Here is an 18,973-nt window from a genome sequence, read left to right on the forward strand (position 1 = left end):
AAGACGGCAAAACACCGACAGTCAAAGGAGCACACCAAGACCAGAGACAGTCGCCTCGTGAGTGAATTTCACTGCGACATTGACCTCTCGACACGTGGCGAGGAGGCTCCAAGTCTCAAGTCGCAGGGAGCTTCCTCTGCCCCCATTGGGTGTCTGAGGGGGCGGGGTTCACGGGCTCTGGCTCCGCCCACAGTAGGCGGGGCCAATGACGTCACCTCCGGCTTTGACGTCACTCCGACAGGGCGAGCGAGCTGAGCGGCTGCTTCTATCTCTTGCGCCCCCAACAGGAACTATGAGGTTCTTCAAGAGAGCGCAGCAGTTGCAAGCGACGCTGGAGACTCCGAATTCGTCAACAGTGGAGGTGAGTGGCGCCACCTCTTGCCTTTCAGCGGTATCGATCGGAGTTATACGAAATAAATACCGTGATCATATCGAGAGAAAAAAATATCGATTTTTTTTCCGTTATTTAAGTTTAACTTTAAAATTGAACGCTTGATATGTAGGTAGGGAGGTTCATAGTTGAATATCACAGATTGAGAGTTTCATCAAGGATTTTAGTCGGAAGGAGCTTTCTCTGGGCAAGGTGGTCCTTGTTTGCGTTGCCATGGTGACAGCATCTCGGACCAACTGCCGTTGTCCAGCAGCTGTGCCTGGGGGTCACGTGGCATTTGGTGACGCGATAAGGACGAGCCGTAGGCTCCGCCCATATAGGGTTGGCTCCGCCCACATAGGGTGGAGCCAATGACGTCACCACTGTAATGTCTGTTACGTCATTCATATCGGGTTTTGGGTGAGATCGCGTTATTATAAATGCGTCGCAACCCTCCACCACCCGACACGGCCAATCAGTAAAAAATGTGTCACGTTAACAAAACGCCAATTAGTTACTTCTTCAGCCCACGGGTGTGTTTGAAGTGAATCCACAACATTTAGAATTTGAGTACGACGTTTCGCTGGTAATTACATTACTAATCTTGACTTAGGGGCCGTCCATAAATGACGTCACGCAAATTTGGGCGATTTTTAACCCCCCCCCCCCTCGTCACACGGCGTCACCAAAAGTCAGACCCCCTCAAATATGACGTCACAGCTCTGCCCCCCCCCCCCAAACCATATTTCCATTTTGAAAATAAAACATGCTTCAAATCACTTTAAACTATTGTCATTGTAGTGCGCATTTAATGTGGCGCTACACTCTGATGTTGTAGGAGAAAATACGTATTAAAATGGAGGGGTTGGAAAGCTGAAATTTAGCATAAAATTCACTTTAAAATATTTAACGTCCAACTAAAACTGCAGATGTTCAGAATATTATATTGAAATTCTCTTATGATTATAAAATTTTAAAAGTAATTAAAACAAAAATACTTTAAACTGTGCAGTAGAACGAAGCAAAATGGAGAGTACAATTATAACAATCACGTATTCATTTCACAGAATGTTTTGATGGTAGAGTTGTACTTGGCAAGAGAGGGGAGACAAAGCTAGGCTGGAGTGGAGGCCACCGCTGGAAACCTGTATGGAATTAATACAGGCAGTCCTCACTTAGCGCTCAAGATGCGTAGGTGGAGAAGTGAGCATTCATCATAATAAAGGCATTCATCGAATCAGCGCTTGAAGGGTTATTATACCATTGTACATATGGGGATGCCTTCCCGACAGTGTTGTCTCTTATGAACAATAAATGAGGGCTTCATTGGGGTGTCAGTATCAGGGCAATTTAATTACAGTAATAAAACATGGTAAACATTGTATCAAAACAAATACATATTTATTATCAATAAGTATTATGTAATGTACTCGCCTGATGCTCACCCACCTCGACCGGCCTTATCACTTGCATGTTACCATTCTAAGTGATACTTTTCCTTGACCTGTTGGTCTCATTTCCAGCACTAACACATTTGCAGGCCTCTTTCCAGACATTTTGGGGCTAAGATGCTCACTAAAAATATGAAAACAAGGCAAAGAGAGACCAAGGAATAGCAAACACGTCGGCGGACCAGGGTGTCTTTTAAAAACTGGCGAGCGCTGCGGTGGCTCAGAGCGTAATGTGATAAAACTGAATAAAAAATATTGTAACAACACTGACAAAATTATCAAAACTTTTTTTTTATGTACCTGTGACCATACATCGTCATAATTGAATCGCGGGGGTTGGTTGCTGGTTGCCCCAGAGCGTTCGTCACTCTCATTGGCTGAGCGAATGTAAACAGAGATGGCGGTGGGTGAGTTTCTGAGACCAACGCTGCTGCGTGTTCTACCACGGTGTTTAGGCTGTGAGGAATCGTGTTGTCTTGCGTGGGTGTGTGGGTGTCAGCGTATCTGTCCGATGTGTGTCTACCTGCGTATGAGGCACTTCACTTGCCATGTGCCATGGTGTTGTCTCCACCATCCGTGTCAAATGGCGTCCGTCACGATGCGAATTAAGGCAGGATTTACACTGGGAGGAGCTAACGTGCCCATGCCATGTGCCCTTGCTCCCGTCGCAGTTGCCAATGCCGGAGAACGAAATGCACCAGCTGTCTCAGGAGGTGTCGAACCTGCGGGCCAACCTGGGCAGGGCACGAGCGCACTTTAACACCCTGCGTGGCGCCCTGAGCCAGAAGGATAAGAGCCTCCACGAGATGCTGCACCAACTAGAGATCCAGCGTTCTGAGGAGGTATCCTGGCTGCCGCCAAACCCCCCTCCCCGTCCCCTTGTTGCACGGAGCGCGGCTAAAATTAAACGTGTTCTCGTTGTGAAGCTCCGTGGCGCACAAGCATGGATAACAAAACCTCAACATATTCGTCAATAAGACTGCAATGGATATTGCTGTAAAGAAGGACCATTGCCTGAAACGTCGCCGTTTAGATGTTCTGCCCTATTGAGTACATCGTTTTTGATGAATGTGTTGAGTTTTTATTCAGAGTGCGATCTGAATGTCAAGGAAATGGACCATTAAATAAGTGCATTCTGGGAGGTGGCTGTGCCAGCACTGCTGAGATGCCAGGATCAAATCCAGATTACAGCCGCCCAACCAGTGATTTAACCGGGTTCCCAAGCGTAATGAGTTGGTGGTCTCAGCCTGGTCGCCAATGAGTGCACAAAAAAACCCAACGAATAATATTTTGGTTCTGTACTTAATTTGGCTAAATTTGACTCCTAATACTGTTGAAAATGAAAAAGAAAAAAAGCAGATCAAACACAATTTTTGTATCATAGCATCTCCCCACAGAATGAGCATGAAGTATGTTTTACTGATTAATACACCTGTATGGGGCTGACCAGCATGGGGAAGTATAGTAAAACACATCCCCATGACCGACATGGCATTGTGAGTTGTCCTGAATATTGACTCCATTTGAAGACGATAATTTGGGTGCTTGGAATTTCTTCATAATCTTACGGTGAATAGTGTATCCATGTTATATGCATGCTTACAAATGGTTGATATATCATGGTTATATTTTTGGAATTTCTTTTATTATTTGAAATATTTTATATTCTCTTTAAACGTGATTGTGGTATGTTGATGACGACCATGGGTGTGTGCCACCTTTATGGGCACATGTGCGTCTCTGTAGACGATCCCCGTGTCTCTGCATGCTTACGTTGTCTCCCTGTACATGTTGTGCCTGTGGCTATGTACATGTCTCTCCATATGCACTGTGACTTTCCGTTCATGTGTCCAAATTTCTACATGTGACTTGCTTGTGTCTTTGTGTGTATATGTCTCTGCATGTTTGTCATTTCTCTATTTCTTTTCGTGTGCCTCCTGCCCATGTCTCTGTCTCTATTTCTCTGTACAACTACATACTGCGTGTGTCAGTATGTCTCTACCTGTCCTCATCTGCACGCTGCACGTGTCTGTGATGAGGGGCTGCCCACCTATGCATACACGTGCCTGTGCCACTGTGCCCATCTGTCCGTGAGCAGCTACGGGTGCACTCGCAGGCCATCGACAGCCTGCAGGCGGAGTTGGAGGCAGCGCGGCGGGGTGAGCGGGAGGCCGAGGAGCGTTCCGTGCACGACGCCAACGCCGCGTCATCGGAGCTGGCAGAGTTCACGATTAGGACTGAGCGGTTTCAGGAGCAGCTGAGACAGGACCACGAGGAGACTCTGAATCTGGCACGCATGGAGCTGGCCGAATATCGTGCATCGCACACGCACGCCGACTCAGAGTACGACTCTCACGTCGTGCACATCGCGGTCCTGCAGAAGGTGAGGCCTCCACTCTCGCAGCAGCCCCCCCCCTACCCACACTCTAGCTCCCTTGTCATTCGGGGCCATTGATTGGTGTCCTGGAAAATACTTCATAAGCCACATAATCCCTTGGAGCTCTTTTCATAATTGGCCAAGGTTCATCCATTGCTGGATGTAAGCCTCCCTTAAGCCACCACCACAACCTCTCACGATCTTGCAATTGTAGTGGTGTTAACTACTCGCTGTTCGCAAACTGTGAGAGAGCGGATCGTAAACAAGGTTATCCCGCTCAATCAAACGGTCAGGGTCAAAGGGGGTGAGGTAGGATCCAAACGCCAGATTGGGAAGGACCAATCGAAGGGTCCTACAAGGTGGCCGGGGATTGGACAACCAGGCCACGAACAGGTAGAAAAGCCAGAGCGCTGAGAGCTCTTGGCCGAAGACATCTAGGACCCTGGACCAAGCCCTCCAGGCCCTTATCAGGGCTAGGGCTCAGTGTAACCAGTGGTTGGTGAGAGATCCCCTAGGTCCAGCCAGAGGACGCTAGGATAGCAGGGAGATTAGATAGCCTGCAAGGTCCGGAGGCTGTGTCTACTCAGGGTAATGGGTGAGGGGACCATATACCCCCTTTGTGTGATAGGGACTGTGTATTAAGATAATAAACAGTGTGTGCCATAAAGAAGTTTACAAGTCCGTCCTTTACAACACTACACAATGATAACAATCCACCTAGTACCTGTAATTTAGATACTGCCCATTCTCCTCCCGCAGGAGCTGAAGGAGCGTGACGAGCTGCTGCAGCGCTCTGAGGCCGACCTGGTGGTGGCACAGGAAGTGGCACAAGAGCGTGGCACTGAAGCCGAGCGGCTGGGCGCCGAGGCCGCGGAGCTGAGTGCGACCGTGCGTGACCTCTATGCCAACCAAGAGGCGCAGCAAACTGAGGTGGACACCCTGCGGCATGAAGCGCTGGAGTTGCAGCAACGGCTGCAGGAGACCAACACTTGCTTCGAGGAGACTGGTGGGTAGGGGCCTGTGCTCCCAATCTTTCTAAATCCACGGACCCATTGAACACTCATTTTCGTAGACCACTATGCAACAATAACTTATTTTTACGAGTTTAAACGAGTCTAAGTACTAGAAACATTTCACACGTGGACCACTTCCGTTAACATGGTAGGACTGCACTGGGTTTACTAAATGCTCTCTAGCTAAGTCCTTCCTGTGCTTGTATTATTATTTTGGACCCCGTTTGAATGCAAGCTGGTGAATAGGTCTGAGGGACCTAATCCCTCTTAGCACTGACTAGTTTCTGATACTACTCCCGCTGCTGTTACTCTTCCTCCTGATGCTTGCTGCTCTTTCTCCACCTGCTGCCGCTGGTGGCTATACTGTCTTCATCGCCGTGGTTTTGTGTCCCTTTCGACAGCCAATTCTCTGGAGCAACAGCATGAGCGTGCGGAGCTGTCTCAGGCAGAACTGGTGGCGATGCAGGCGCGGCTAGGCGAGCACAAGGTGGAGTGCGAGCGGATGCTGCAGAATGAGAAGTGCCGTGCCCAGGAAGAGCTCGACAACACCAGGTGCGTAGCGCAGGCACCAGTGGCGGCGACGGTGAGATGAGGGGCATGGGGGGCGTGATTAGGAGGGTGCTCGGCGGGTGTGATGGAATGGCAGTCCGTAGAAGGACACATACGTGCAACGTCCAAGGTGTTCAGATCACACGTGTGCGAGCGTGTGCGAGCGTGCGCTTCCGAAAAGCAGAACACAGGGTGACTGAGGTTGAGCGATGGACATACGGGAAAGTAGAAAATCAAGGAACAATTTGTAATACAATTCACGTTTGAAAAAAGTTCCCAGGCTGCTCTGATTGTAGCGCCAGTCACACCATGGCCATGCAATTGCTTTTACTGAGATTTGGTGATCTGCACATATGCACCGCGGCCTTCAGCTTACCGCTTCTGAAATTCCCATTCTCTTCCTCTTCACTCCCCTTGCCCCGCTCTTTCCTCTACTTCCTCTACCCATTCGTGATCCCGAAGTACCCGATGTCGCGGTCTCTCATTCTTTAACCCTTGTATGCCCCTGCCATCTAAATTATTAAATTCTGTCACTTTTTTTTACTATGTCAAACGCTTTGAGTGAATTCACTTTATAAATATACAATTAGATCAGATATATAGGACAGTGCAGTGTGAGATCTTCCACGGTTCGGTGTTGGATTCTCAGTGCGAGTGAGTGAGCGAGTTAGCGAGCGTGGGAGTGCCCGTGCTTGACGCCGTGCTGCCTCCTTGTGGTGTTGTACAGGGGCAAGATGGAGTTCATCAAGGCCGAGCTGGGAGTCTCCAGGGCAGAGGAGGCCGGGACGGCACAGGAAGTGGTGCGGCTGCAGTACACAGTTCATCACGCGGATGCTGAGATGAATTTCATGCGTGGCCAGATCGACGGGCTGCAGCACCAGGTAACCAGAGGCTTAAGCTGCAGCCCCACACCTCTATTTGTGTGCACGTGGGGTCTGTCCCCATCCGCTGAGCAGTGCACCATCGCAGGTTAGAGAATGGTCCGCAGAAGCATATATCACAGTACTACTTCTGAGAAATCTTTAAGTGCCCTCTGGAACACACAATGGAAGGAAGTACTTTGAGACCTGCCCTGCTATGGAGAGTAATGAGTAATTTTCACCACAAAACAGTCAGATCTTTGGTTTTCAGTGTTGGAATTTAGCTCGATTTAATGCAAAGCCAACATTGTTTTCCTGGGCTTTTCTGCGCAGTCATTGATGACCAGGCTGAGATGATTAACTTAATGCACATGTGTACCTGGCTTAATCACAGGTGGCTGAAACCTGAAGGGGTTATAAAGTAACATAGATGCAGCCAGGAAGGCAATCAGCCATTATTATTTTTTCTAATGTAGTATGATAATGCATTTCTATATGGCAAAATGTATAATTGTGACCACAGGATCGGTTCCCCCATCATGCCTTTTAATTTTGCCTGCAGATAGGTGAATGTTGGATGAGGTAATTACAATTGACTAAACAAGACAAGCCCTGACTAGGCCTGTAACTAGTTTACCCCCTCTCGCACGGGCACGCGTGACGAAGCCGTGATTGGCACTGAAGAGGGGCGCCATGGTGGCGAGATGTTAGATGTTAACTACCTCGCCTGACACCTGTATATTTGGAGTTTGCATGTTCTCCCCGTGGTCGTGTGGATTTTTCTTTGGGTCCTCCGGTTTTTCCCTCCACATTCAGAAACGTGTTTAGATTATTTGGCTGCAAAAGATTTCCACATGATAAGCCACTTCTTTGAACTTTCATTTGTGACAGGTCGCTTCTGAAATAGAGTTATATACCTCTGTGGTAAAATAAGGATAATGACAGTTTTAGTTTGAAGACATCTGTGGTAGCGTTCACAAGAGGGCGAGGCCCTTGTGCGGTTGTCGTGCTTAAATCGCCAAATATAAAATGTGCCAATGACAATTTGGCCGGGGATACATTTGTCGCCCCCCCCCCCCCCCCGCGATTATTAAATCGGTGCCTTGTTCAAAAACAATGTGATCATGGAACATGAAAGGAGTAACCGAGACCAGAATGGTCATTGTGCGGTCGAAATAATAGTACACAATGCAGCAATTAAGTTTTATCGTGAACAAAGTAATGCACAAACAATGCAATACAGGGAGTTAAGTACCTAAAACAGACCACACGATGTAACAGATTACAACAGGGAGAACATACGGCATTTGAAACCAATGGAAGTTATATACAAACAGGTAGAAAGAAAACTAAATATTTGTGATTATATACAAAAAAGTAATTTAGTGTGATTCGTCTTCTGCACTCTGAACCAAGCCATTGGAGTTTGATTTCCAGCCATGGGTAGCATCGATGGCCAGTGATATCTGAACCAGTTTTGGGTGTACCACCTCTTGCTGACCAGTGTGATGAAGTATGATCAATCAATTCCTATGACTGGTATGGCTCAGGGAAACCTTCATCCAGCAGTATCACAAAAAGTACAATCATTCAGAGGTGGACGGATCATGGCTACTCATGATGACGATGCTAATGATGATGATGGTAAAATGATCGTTGTCTGTAATAAGGCTCAGAAAGACGAGGTAGTATTCATGCAGCTGAGGGAGGAGCTCAAGGCGTTCTCCACACATTCACTTTCATACACACACACGTGCGCCCGCGCACACACACACACAAAGCCTAACTCCCAGCACGAGCCTGAGTCATTACATTTCGCGGGGGATCGCTCCACTGAACAAAATAGCTCCGCGGTTAAATTTTCAAGTGTGAGCTCGCGTTTAAAGTCAGTGTTAAAAAAGATATATATATTTCATGGAAGCAGGTTCTTAAATGTGGATGTTCGTAAGTCCGGTGTTCGTAAGCTGAGGACTGCCTACATCCACTTATTTTTCACACTGATGTATAGATGCGCGCTAGGTTACTGAACATCCTCTGTTTAGGGACTGTACCACATTACGATCCATCATCCCACCTCTAGTAGAAGTACCTACTACTACTAGACCATCTCCCTGTGGCTACGCGCATCTCGATCCCATCCCTTAATTTTACCTTTTAATGCACCTATTGGGTTAATTGATTCATATATATGGGCTTTTATAGGTGTTATTTTGGGTTGTATGGATGGTGGTCGCCCATCGAAGCACTATCAAAGTTCAACCGTGCTTTTCTTCTAAGATATAATATTGGGTGTATTCTGGGTCATTTGGTCATGTATCGACATATGTGAAAGATTTTCATAGCTGTTCAGATTCCTATATTTAAAATAAAGATACTGGTTCTGTATGTCTTTGTTATATCTGAATGTTCTATCGTAACTGCACGCAGTCATTAAAACGCTTTGCCATATTCCTCTGCTGCTTTATGCCCGTGGCCCACACAGCTCATTGAGAACAACAAGCAGCTGGGATCCCTGCAGGCGGGGATTCTGGGCTACCAGCGCGTGGTGGCAGAGCTGCATGCTGCGCTGGGACCATCCCACGAAAACCTGCAGAGCTTGCACGCACAGCTGCAGGATCTGCAAGTGCTGTACCAGCAGAGCGAGGCGAAGGTGAGCGCACAGCATTCGGCGTCACAAAGATTCCCCGTATAGCCTTAATAGACTGTTGGGACAAGTGCTGTTAGCGAGCACCATGAAGGCCGGCATGGCATGCGAGGGGTTGTGTGACCAGCACCACACCCATTTGCCTGTGTATCCCAAGTGGTGATGTTTACACACCGCGCTAGATGCTCATTTGAGGCTGAATCGACCTAGGGGAGGCCCCAGGAACGATTCAGAAAATTGTCACTGGTGTTGGCCATGAGTGAGAATTGAACTGGGTTCGTAGTGCAGCGCGCAAACTGCTACAGTGCCGCTCCCCACACACTCACATTCACATACACACACATGTGCGTGTGCACACCTACATTCACTCCCAGCACGAGGCTGACTCATGGCATCTCGTGGAGGATCGCTGCACTGAACAAAATAGTTCCACAGTTCAGTTTGCAAGTGCGAGTTTGCGTTTTAAGTCAATGGTAACCGAAAATTTCATGGAAACAGGTTCGTTGGTCGGGTATTCCGAAGTCAGGTGTTCATAAGTTGATGACTGCCTGTATCCACTTCTTTTTCATACTAATGGTTGTACAGTATGGATGCGTACTGGGTTACGGAGCATCCTCTATTTAGGGACTGTACCACGTTACGATCCACCATCCCACCTCTAATAGAAGTACCTACTACTACTAGACCATCTGCTCCCCTCTGCTACGTGCATCTCACTCCCCGTGTTTGGTTGGAAAGCGATCTTAATCTGATATTTTAATGCAGCTTTTGGGTTAATTCATATATGTGGGTTGTATGGATGGTGGTCGTCCATCCAAGCACTATGGAAGTTCAGCCATGCTTTTCTTCCAAGATCTGAGATGATTGGGTGCATTCTGGTCATTTGGTCATAGGTGGTGTATGGACATCTGTGTAAAAGAGCTTAATAGCTCATTACATTGCTCAATTATAAATAAAGATTGCGATTCTATGTGTCTGTTGTTGCATCTGTATGTTATACAATAACCGCACGCAATCGTTAAAATGCTTTTCTGTGTTTCTTTGCCGCCGTTTTCCCGTGGTCCACAGCTCATTGACAGGAATTGGCAGCTGGAATCTCTGCAGGCAGAGATTCAGTGGTACGAACGTGTGGTGGTGGAGCTGCACGCCGAGTTGGCGCCCTACCACGACAACAGGCAGAGCGCACACTCAGAGCAGCAGCATCTGCAGAGCGAGGTGGAGGTGAGCGCACAGCACTCGTGCGTCGCACACACACAAGTACATAATTTGCGTTTAACGTAAATAATATATTCATACACACACGATTCAGTGTATGATGATAATGATGAGCTGGTCTAACCATCTCGTTAAGCCGTCATGGTCCTCATTTACAAATACAGATTATCTATCTATAGACAATTCCATTATTGCTGTAAACAATGATAACGATAAGAATGATTTAGCACCTTTCTGTTCACCGGGGCATCTCAGAGTGCTTTACATCACATCTCATCTCAACACGTTTGAAAGGGCACCCTCAATGACAGATGTCCCTGCGGGCACAAGGTGACTCAGCACCTGGCGTGAAATCGACATTTGTCTGCCAGTAGGAGGTGCTGATTGTTGTGTGTATTCACAGTTGAGCTGGTATATGTACTTAGTTGTGTGTAGTGTCTAATGGGTCGGTTTGTCCACAGCTTCCTACGGTTGAGGAAGAGGACATCTCTGGCTGCTCACTGGAGCCCAGCGTTCAAGAAGCCTCCTAAGACCTGCCCCCCAAGGCCTCCAACACCCTCTGCGCCTCTCACATTGACTAACACACGCACATATCGACTGACACACACACACATCGACTCACACACACACACACATGGACTTACACACACAATTACATACGGACTTATACACACATATCGACTAAGACACACACACACGTGGACTTACACACACACATGGACCCATGCACACACATCGACTTACACACACACATCGACTCACACACACTGCCCTACACACACACATACACATATGGACTCACACACACAGACATCGACTTAAAATACACACATGGAGTTACACACAAAGACAAAGATCCCCCGTATAGCAACAGACTGTAGGGGCAAGTGCTGTTAGCGAGCACCTATAAAGGCCGGAATAGCACACGAGGGGGTGGGTGGCCAGCACCACGCCCGGCCGGCTTTGTCTCCCCAGTGGCGATGTTTATGCACTGCACCAGGTACTCATTTCAGGCTGAATCGACCTAGGGGAGGCCCAGTAACGATTCAGAAAATTGTCACTGGTGTTGGCCATGAGTGAGAATTGAACTGGGTTCGTAGTGCAGCGCGCAAACTGTTACAGTGCCGCTCCCCACACACTCACATTCACATACACACACATGTGCGTGTGCACACCTACATTCACTCCCAGCACGAGGCTGACTCATGGCATCTCGTGGAGGATCGCTGCACTGAACAAAATAGTTCCACAGTTCAGTTTGCAAGTGCGAGTTTGCGTTTTAAGTCAATGGTAACCGAAAATTTCATGGAAACAGGTTCGTCGGTCGGGTATTCCGAAGTCAGGTGTTCATAAGTTGATGACTGCCTGTATCCACTTCTTTTTCATACTAATGGTTGTACAGTATGGATGCGTACTGGGTTACGGAGCATCCTCTATTTAGGGACTGTACCACGTTACGATCCACCATCCCACCTCTAATAGAAGTACCTACTACTACTAGACCATCTGCTCCCCTCTGCTACGTGCATCTCACTCCCCGTGTTTGGTTGGAAAGCGATCTTAATCTGATATTTTAATGCAGCTTTTGGGTTAATTCATATATGTGGGTTGTATGGATGGTGGTCGTCCATCCAAGCACTATGGAAGTTCAGCCATGCTTTTCTTCCAAGATCTGAGATGATTGGGTGCATTCTGGTCATTTGGTCATAGGTGGTGTATGGACATCTGTGTAAAAGAGCTTAATAGCTCATTACATTGCTCAATTATAAATAAAGATTGCGATTCTATGTGTCTGTTGTTGCATCTGTATGTTATACAATAACCGCACGCAATCGTTAAAATGCTTTTCTGTGTTTCTTTGCCGCCGTTTTCCCGTGGCCCACAGCTCATTGACAGGAATTGGCAGCTGGAATCTCTGCAGGCAGAGATTCAGTGGTACGAACGTGTGGTGGTGGAGCTGCACGCCGAGTTGGCGCCCTACCGCGACAACAGGCAGAGCGCACACTCAGAGCAGCAGCATCTGCAGAGCGAGGTGGAGGTGAGCGCACAGCACTCGTGCGTCGCACACACACAAGTACATAATTTGCGTTTAACGTAAATAAAATATTCATACACACACGATTCAGTGTATGATGATAATGATGAGCTGGTCTAACCATCTCGTTAAGCCGTCATGGTCCTCATTTACAAATACAGATTATCTATCTATAGACAATTCCATTATTGCTGTAAACAATGATAACGATAAGAATGATTTAGCACCTTTCTGTTCACCGGGGCATCTCAGAGTGCTTTACATCACATCTCATCTCAACACGTTTGAAAGGGCACCCTCAATGACAGATGTCCCTGTGGGCACAAGGTGACTCAGCACCTGGCGTGAAATCGACATTTGTCTGCCAGTAGGAGGTGCTGATTGTTGTGTGTATTCACAGTTGAGCTGGTATATGTACTTAGTTGTGTGTAATGTCTAATGGGTCGGTTTGTCCACAGCTTCCTACGGTTGATGAAGAGGACATCTCTGGCTGCTCACTGGAGCCCAGCGTTCAAGAAGCCTCCTAAGACCTGCCCCCCAAGGCCTCCAACACCCTCTGCGTCTCTCACATTGACTAACACACGCACATATCGACTGACACACACACACACACATCGACTCACACACACACACACATGGACTTACACACACAATTACATACGGACTTATACACACATATCGACTAAGACACACACACACGTGGACTTACACACACACATGGACCCATGCACACACATCGACTTACACACACACATCGACTCACACACACTGCCCTACACACACACATACACATATGGACTCAAACACACAGACATCGACTTAAAATACACACACATGGAGTTACACACAAAGACAAAGATCCCCCGTATAGCAACAGACTGTAGGGGCAAGTGCTGTTAGCAAGCACCTATAAAGGCCGGAATAGCACACGAGGGGGTGGGTGGCCAGCACCACGCCCGGCCGGCTTTGTCTCCCCAGTGGCGATGTTTATGCACTGCACCAGGTACTCATTTCAGGCTGAGTCGACCTAGGGGAGGCCCAGGACTGGTTCAGATAATCGTCACTGGTGTTGGCCATGAGCGGGAATTGAACCCGGGTCGCTAGGTTCATAGCGCAGCGCGCTGCTACACTACCGCTCCCCACACAAATAGACAAATATCCCCAGTGTAGCCTTAACAGACTGTAGGGGCAAGTGCTGTTAGCGAGCACCTATGAAGGCAGGCACGGCACACGAGGGGGTGGGGTGGCTAACACCACGCCCGGCCGCCTTTGTCTCCCTAGTGGTGATGTTTACACACCGCACCAGGTACTCATTTTAGGCTGAGTCGACCTAGGGGAGGCCCAGGACCGGTTCTGACAACCGTCACCGGTGTTGGCCGTGAGCGGGAATCGAACTCGAGTCGCCGGGTTCACAGCGCAGCGCGCTACCCGCTACACTACCGCTCCCCACACACACACACACACAAACGTACACACACACATCGACTCACACACATATGGACTCATCACACACACATACACATCGACGTACACACATATCAACTGACACATATGTAATATAGCTCGCAGAGACGGCGTCGTCTCTTCTATTTGTTTATTATCAAATAAATATCAACCAATAACTCAACGTGCAACTACGAGTGACTATATACACACGGGTGTTTCACACGACACGATTCTGGGATAACATAACTTCCTCTTGTAAGACAACTCGCGGACGATGAAGACGGCCCGGACCCAGAGCACGACGACGCAGTGCCCCACACCAAGCACAACCCTGAACCTTCACTCACACTGCTATTTATCCTCGCCGGGCCCGACCACACCCTATGCCTTAATACAATTTGTTCCCGTCTAAGGAATGCTTATTAACTCGTCCTTCCCTACCATTGGCTCCCGTCGCGTGAATGCTCATGAACTCATTAGCAACCATGGTCCCGGTAATCCTTCCATTAGTGACCATGGTCCCGGGGAGCCACACCATCCGCCATCGCCCCACACTGTCATTACAACACCCCCCCTTTGCAACGTCAGTAACGTCTTCCGAACGCCGAGATGTAATAATTTGGTTTCGTGTACCACTTGAGTCAACGCACCCCGTAAAACCGTAAGAACCACCAGGCCGTAGCGTTGAAACCCTCATCCCATCTCATAAGCAACCCGTCCCTCAGCACAATCTTTGAGGACTTCGCCAAGCTAGGGTTCGTTAGTTCCCGCTCCGCACGCCCCCAGAGTCACAACAAGGACGCGTGATCCATTTGCAACCGACCCCATTCGGCAAGCGTGAGGCCCAGTATTCCAGCTACCGGTGCAACGTTACCAATGGGTGCTGCGCTCTCCACTGACGCCACTACCCCAGATGGCTTCGCGCCCCGTGGCTTACATCGTCCTGCGCCCGTTAAACAAGCACAGCCCTCCCCCGTCGGCATTCCTTTTGGTTAAATCACCCGAAATGAAAATTCCTGTAATATCTCCAAGCAACGTGACAGTTGGCCCGAAGGTTGAACCACACGCAAGGAGTATTGAAGGGCCGCGTGGTCCGTGTGGACCACGAATTCCCTACCGTACAGGTAAGGCCTGTACTGTTGCACAAAGTGCACCATGGCCAAGAGTTCCCTCCTGGTCACGCTGTAACATCGTTCCGCGGATGACAGGATGCGGCTCCTGTACGCTACCACCCTTCCAACGCCGTTCTTAACTTGGGACAGGGCAGCCCCAAGACCCGTGTCACTGGCATCTGTATCTAAGGTAAACGATAGGGGAAAATCCGGCTACTCCAGGGGAGGCGCATCGGCATGGCTTTTGCGCAGTGTAACAAAAGCGGCATTCTCCTCCTCTCCCCACCTAAACTTTTGGCCTTTAGCCATTAAAGCATGAAGAGGCGTAGTGATCATCGCGAACTGCGGAATGAAACTTCGGTAATAGGGCGCGAAACCGACAAAACTGTGCACCTCCCCCACCGACTGAGGAGTCGGCCAATCGCGCACACACGCCGTCTTGTCGGGATCCGTTGCTATTCCGGAATCGCCCACGATGTGACCCAGATATCGCACAGAGGTTTGCAACAGGTGACATTTCGCAGGTTTCAACTTAAGGTATGCCGACCGTGTCCTCAACAACACGGAATGCAACCATTGCAAATGTTCCTCGAAAGTGCGGCCAAACACAATCATATCGTCAAGGTAAATGAGAAGTGAGTCCCATTGCAACCCCGCTAGGACTAGTTCCATCAACCTCTGGAAGGTGGCTGGGGCTGAGTGTAAGCCCATGGGAAGGCAGTTGAAATGGTACAATCCTTGAGGTGCTCTAAATGCCGTTTTTGGTTTGGATGACTCATCCAGGGGAAGTTGTCAAAATCCCGACAAAAGGTCTAAGGTGAAAAACAATCTGGCCCCCGATAGCGCATCCAACGAGTCGTCCATACGGGGGAGTGGGTACGCATCTGCGACTGACACTTTATTCAACTTGCGGAAGTCTACGCAGAACCCGCACCATGCCATCAGCCTTTTTTACCAACACTACGGGAGCACCCCAAGGACTCGGCGAGGGGGAAATAATATCTGCCGCCAGCATTTCCTCCACCGCCAGTTGCACGCTTTCCTTTTCCCCCGGGCTTAACCTATACAGATTCTGTCGAATGGGGGCAGCCGTTCCCGTGTTAATATGGTGTTGCAGAAGGGAAGTGCGCCCAATATCAAACTTACCCTTACTGAACACCTCCGAATATTCACGTAGGAGGGATCACAACACGGCCCGCTGCTCCATGGACAACTTCGGGTTTTCCCCACACAGCTTTTCTATCCATGCTTCATCCTCTCCCCCTGTCTGCACCACTCCGCCTCCCACGGCATCCCCGGTGGCCTTGAGGGAATCTCTCCCCATCAACATTGCATGGGCTAACACCGTTCCCGCCTGAACCACCACCGGCTCTACCCGAACATTGCGGACTTGTAAGAACGGCTCCTGACCAACTCGCAACAGCGTCAACGCACCCACCAATGTAAGCCCCCGGGATACCGCCTTAGACAGGGTAAGGAGGACACCTGCCTCCAGGTCAGACAGGTCCAACCGTCTACGGTAACGCAGCGGGACCAAAACTTGAGTACCGGGCAGAATCTCCAAAGTTTCCTTAACCAGAACCTGGACCGACAACCCCTGTATTTCGCGTCGATGCGGGGAATAAAAAAAAAACAACCGCCGCCCTGACGGCATCTGAACACAACTTGTTCGGTGAAAATCAGTAGGGGCATCCTACTAAAAAAATCCGTTCCCAAAAGGCAGGGAACTGCTAATGTTCTCGAAATTAATACTGGCCCTGGTATCTCAATCTCCCCCAATGAAATGTGAGTATCTATTTGACCTACAATACCCATACTTCCCCTGTACGCCGCCACGCACACGTCAACCACCGGCACCACACGATGATTCGCAAAAGGCAACGTTTCAAAAACAACCTCCGATATGATAGCAGCCGATGCGCCCATGTCAACCAGAACCCAAACGTCCACCCCTTGTACGCGCCCGACGATAACCGACGTGCCTGCCGCCCCTGATACCACTCTGTGTGCCAGCTGTCGCCATTGCGTGCGCGAGTTTGGCCACCCCTGCATTGACCGTGCCAATCGATCGTTGCCCCCAACTAGAGAGCCCCCTTGTCCCGAAGCGTAAAATCTGGGCGATTCCTAGCTGAAACCTGATTCTCACCACCATCTGGCACAGAAGAATTCCCTGATCAAAACACTAAACCATAGGGCCCCACTGCATTTCTGACCAACACCACCTAGCCAGTGAACTGGAACACGTACACTAGGCCCTGAAGATGAATGGATATTCGGACCGCATTATCCGCAAAGCTGTTTCTCCAACCATGGAGAAACAACCCCCTGAGACGCCGATCAAAACCATCACGTTACCATACATAGCAGGCGTTACCAAAAAGATTTCCAAAATCTTAAACAAACACAAGATCCAGGTCCGATTCAGGACAGTACACAAAATCCGTGATCTAATCCCATCTGTGAAGGATGCGATTCCTGACATGCAATATCCTGGAGTCTACAAACTTGTTGTACCTGTGGTTATGGGGAAACGAAACGTCATCGCTCGGACCATGTTAGCGAGCACAAGGCAGATCTGAAACACGGCAGAACTAATACCTCCGCCGTGGCTGACCATTGCTATAACGCTGTGGGCTCTCATGATATTGTTTTTTACTGAGACCAAGGTGCTCTGCAAACCTTCGGGCAACTATCAAAGGTTTGTTCATGAAGCCATCCAGATATATAAACATAGAAATAACTTCAACTGGGAAGATGGATACAGATTGAGCAATTTGAAGGATGTTATTAACAGAGGTGTAAAGTACTTGAGTAATTTTACTTGATTACTGTACTTAAGTATTATTTTTGGGGATTTTTACTTTACTTGAGTACGAATAAAAATCAATACTTTTACTTTATTACATATTTTTAGAATAAAAAAAAGTACTTTTTACTCCTTACAATTTTATTTAGTCAAAAAGTACTTATTTTTTGGAGATCACTTCATCTATTTTCCCTTGCTATTACCAAACCAATTGAATTGCGCTGATGCCCAGTTTAATTTAAATGTTATGTATTCTGCCTATGAAAATCGTTTTCACATTACATGAAATTGGTCAGACATGTTCATTGGTCATTTGGAAGTGACGTCATGTCACATCTATAACCACAATGCACAGCACCTTGACCTCGAAATTAGAGAAATTATAACAGTCAATCAGTGGAAGAAAATGGAGGAAGAACGTGATTCAGCTGCGAGCACAGTCCAAAATCAGCCAAAGGATCAAGAGCACCCGTAGCCGTATCTTAGCGAATTCTTTTCTTTTAGTGGTATTATTAAGGATTCATTCAAGATGAAATGTGTCCTTTGTCTCCTGCTTAATAAGGAAATATCGGCCTTCAAAAGTTCGTCATCAAACTTAAGGAAGCATATTGAGGTAAGTACGTTAAGTATTTTGTTTTACTGATAGTTTTTTTTTTGTGCATGTTTTGACCTTGACGGCGCGCCTTTTATATGTGTAGTAGGCCTATTTTCACTAATGCATGCGATTGACAATATAAGGCTCACGTAATAAAATGCTAAAATGCATTTGTAATTGTCTGTAAATTATTTGCTATGGTAACGTTAGGTCCACGGGAAATGTGGCGCCTATAGCAGTATTGCTTTGAATCATCATTATCGTTCCGTGCTCTCATTGTGTTTGAATTCATGCACAACACAAGAAAACCAAGCGAGAAATTTTTTATTTTTAATAATTACCAAACCATCATGTTGTATTGTCAAAACGGTAACACTTTACAATAAGGTTCATTAGTTAATGTATTAACTAACATTAACTAACCATGAGCAATACATTTGTTACTGTATCTGTTAATCTTTGTTAACATTAGTTAATAGAAATACAGCTGTTCATTGTTT

General features: G+C 47.8%; 1 protein-coding gene and 1 long non-coding RNA gene across 2 annotated transcripts; both read left to right on the plus strand.

Annotated features, from left to right (window-relative positions):
• Positions 1 to 216: 216 nt before the first annotated feature.
• Positions 217 to 11,444, plus strand: LOC133361737 (spindle assembly abnormal protein 6 homolog). The gene is made up of 9 exons (XM_061580736.1): positions 217 to 361; positions 2,493 to 2,663; positions 3,920 to 4,204; positions 4,958 to 5,204; positions 5,613 to 5,763; positions 6,488 to 6,641; positions 9,103 to 9,270; positions 10,333 to 10,485; positions 10,941 to 11,444. The coding sequence occupies exons 1-9, from the start codon at positions 293 to 295 to the stop codon at positions 11,007 to 11,009; spliced, it is 1,467 nt and encodes a 488-aa protein (XP_061436720.1). The 5' UTR covers positions 217 to 292; the 3' UTR covers positions 11,010 to 11,444.
• Positions 11,445 to 11,527: 83 nt separating this feature from the next.
• LOC133361738 (uncharacterized) lies at positions 11,528 to 13,318 on the plus strand. The gene is made up of 2 exons (XR_009757414.1): positions 11,528 to 12,517; positions 12,973 to 13,318. It is a non-coding gene; the product is annotated as an uncharacterized LOC133361738 (long non-coding RNA).
• The last annotated feature ends 5,655 nt before the right edge of the window (positions 13,319 to 18,973 follow it).

The sequence above is a fragment of the Lethenteron reissneri genome, unplaced genomic scaffold, assembly GCF_015708825.2.
Source record: "Lethenteron reissneri isolate LAM-NWPU_2019-01 unplaced genomic scaffold, ASM1570882v1 scaffold_1213, whole genome shotgun sequence".
Taxonomy (NCBI): Eukaryota; Metazoa; Chordata; class Hyperoartia; order Petromyzontiformes; family Petromyzontidae; genus Lethenteron; species Lethenteron reissneri.